The 2,672-nt window shown below is 46.2% G+C and overlaps 1 protein-coding gene across 1 annotated transcript; it reads right to left on the reverse strand.

Moving 5' to 3' along the window:
• Nucleotides 1-534: 534 nt before the first annotated feature.
• Nucleotides 535-2,222, reverse strand: LOC147604099 (stearoyl-[acyl-carrier-protein] 9-desaturase, chloroplastic-like). The gene is made up of 3 exons (XM_086795491.1): nucleotides 2,001-2,222; nucleotides 1,296-1,812; nucleotides 535-1,184 (listed from the first exon to the last, which is right to left on the reverse strand). The coding sequence occupies exons 1-3, from the start codon at nucleotides 2,213-2,215 to the stop codon at nucleotides 618-620; spliced, it is 1,299 nt and encodes a 432-aa protein (XP_086651617.1). The 5' UTR covers nucleotides 2,216-2,222; the 3' UTR covers nucleotides 535-617.
• Between the last annotated feature and the right edge of the window lie 450 nt (nucleotides 2,223-2,672).

Here is a 2,672-nt window from a genome sequence, read left to right on the forward strand (position 1 = left end):
TGAAGGCATAGCTGAGGGTATAGCTCCAAAAGGGGGGTCTTCCCAAACACATTCTGTGGGTGGCAGGTTGGAGTTAGTAACAGGGGCATTGGCCTATTTGTGTTACCAAAGATTTTGTCTGCAAAAACTACGTTCTTACTCCAAAGATAACTAGGGACCATAGGGCTTTGAGCATCGGATAGGGTGGGGCAGTTTTTAGTAATGTGCCCTAAGTTCTCACAATGATAACATGCCCCACTGAGGGAACCCCATTTCAAATAGATAACAATTCTGCCAATACCAATATCAATCTCTAGGGTTTCTTTTTTTTTTAAATCCCTTTTGCATGTAGTCGCGGCTCTCTCACTACGTTGTGTGGCTACATCGTGCAACTATACCATGATTCTCTTGTAGTGAACCTAATTGTGAGATAAGCACAAAGCATGAGATGCATACCCATGAGGTGTATATGCGTGATATATTGCAAGGAACCGATAGTATGTGGTAGCACAAACAATTATATGTTGATATAGATTATGTCGGGGCTAATACACTTACTGTGGTTACGTTCAGGCTTGCTTGCATTTAGTCATTATAAATACTTTTTTTAAAGGAGGGCTAATATGTGCCAGGCCCTCTTAGACAAGGGCTACCTCCTTGTTGAAAATCCAGCTAAAGGTTCCTGTAAAGGATTGTTTCTTCCTTCTTAATTCGGCACGCTCGTTGAGCCTCCGCACATGATTGGGCAAGCCGCACACAAAACCCTGAGCCTTCTGCCCCCCACTAGAGAGCCCAGATATATTCTCCACATTCCATTGTCTCAACAAGTGTTCGAAAATGTCTGCATAGTCTGTTGCCGTGTACACACCAACCCTTTCTGTAAGCATACCTACATCTCTGAAGAGGTTTTTGTTCTGTCCATCATACATGAGTTGGGCAGGCATGGTGATCTTCTTCCTCATCATTTTCTCCAAGCAGAGCATAGTGGTATCAGGATCGATCTCGAAAAGTTTCCCAACAATTTTGGTGTATGCGTTCTCATGCCTCTTCTCATCAGAGGCTATGGTTCCACAAATCTGTGCTAATTTTAAGTCCCCAAACTTCTTTGCCTGCCGTGCAATATTCCCATGAGACATGAAAGTGGCCCTTTCTTGAAAGGATGTGTATATGTATGCAATATAAGGGTTGTTCTCAAACTGAGTGTCCTGCAGATTAAACAACAGTGGAGAGAGGCTCAATTACGAGAGAGAGCGAGAAAGAGATCGGGTGTTGCTGAAACAAGACTAGTGCTGCTGATGAAGGATATATATACTAACCATTCCTGCACGGATCAAGTGCTGTGTGGTCTTCTCAATCATCCTCACATCAACTTTGCCAGTGAGGTAGAGATACTTGTTCAGTAGGTCTCCATGCCTGTTCTCCTCTGCAGACCAGGCACGAACCCACCTCGCCCAAGGGGTGAGGCTACATCCTGTGTCATCGCTCACCCCATCCAAACTGTTGAGCGTCGCGTGATATGTGGGGAGGGCCTCCTCAGTGAGCATAGCTGCCACAACACACACCAGATAATCATCTGGCAACTCCGCAGCACGTTCTCGGAGCTCCTGCACCTCATGCAGAAAGCTCTCTGATGTGGGCTCCGGCAAGAAATCCTGTGGCTGCCAGCACTTCTCCACAGGCTTGAGATAGGGCAGAATGCTTCTTTCTGCCCAGCCCTGCAAGGAGTTGAAGATCTCCACCTTCTCCGGAGGCATGGAGTGGGTGGCTTGACGACGCGGTCGATAGTGGGGCACCACTTCCTGCACCACCTTCTCTTGCACGGCATCTCCTGATCTGCGTGTCAAAGAATATTGTATAGAAATTAGTACAAAAGCTACGTATACGGCAGATTAAGCTCATGTAATTAATTTATCCAATCCATAGCAAGCAGCAGGCGGCTAGCTAGCTATGGTGCATTGCACCTGCAATTCAGTACGGCCGCTTGCAAATATAGGGTTCCTCAAACAGCAGCTATTGCTTACTTGGGCGGCAGCAGGGTTGCAGTCATCCTCACAGTGCGATTTGCGCTCACGCCTTTCCATTTGATCAGCGCCTGCAAGAAGCTGCCTCTCAAAGAAGAAACGCCAAGCACCGTACTACTACTGGGCTGGCAGCCATGAGAGCTGCCTGCAAGACCTGAAGACGCTGTTGTTGTTGTTGTTGTTGTTGTTGCAGCTGAGAACATGATGAAAGCCATGGCAACACACAAGAGAGGAACGCACTGGCGAATGACGACCGATTCTAGAGCGCTTGATCGTCGTTTTAAAAGCGCATCAACCTACGTACCCAACCAACCTCTCAGCACGCCCACAAAGCTGAACTGTTTCCCTGAAAATCGAAGGAAAAAGCCCACCACCAAGGACAAGATTACTTATTATAATTAAGCGATTGGTTGGGGACAATGTTTTCTTAATATATGTCTTATAATACGGTGGTGCATTCTTATAAGAATTAAGCGATTGGTTGTGCAATGTGCTTTTGGAAATTCAAAATCCCATCATCAACAACTAGTAAACAAAGTGGGTGAGGTAAGTAAAGGCTGTTTGTGTCTCTAAACTCTTAGTAGAATAGCCCTTGCCTCCCTGTCTCTGTCTCCAGGTAGCAATTTGGCCTCCATCGCGGATAGGACAGATTCCTTAATATCTCAAAAGGGA

Source organism: Cibotium barometz, chromosome 62 (genome assembly GCF_041138505.1).
Source record: "Cibotium barometz isolate CiBa-2024 chromosome 62, ASM4113850v1, whole genome shotgun sequence".
Taxonomy (NCBI): Eukaryota; Viridiplantae; Streptophyta; class Polypodiopsida; order Cyatheales; family Cibotiaceae; genus Cibotium; species Cibotium barometz.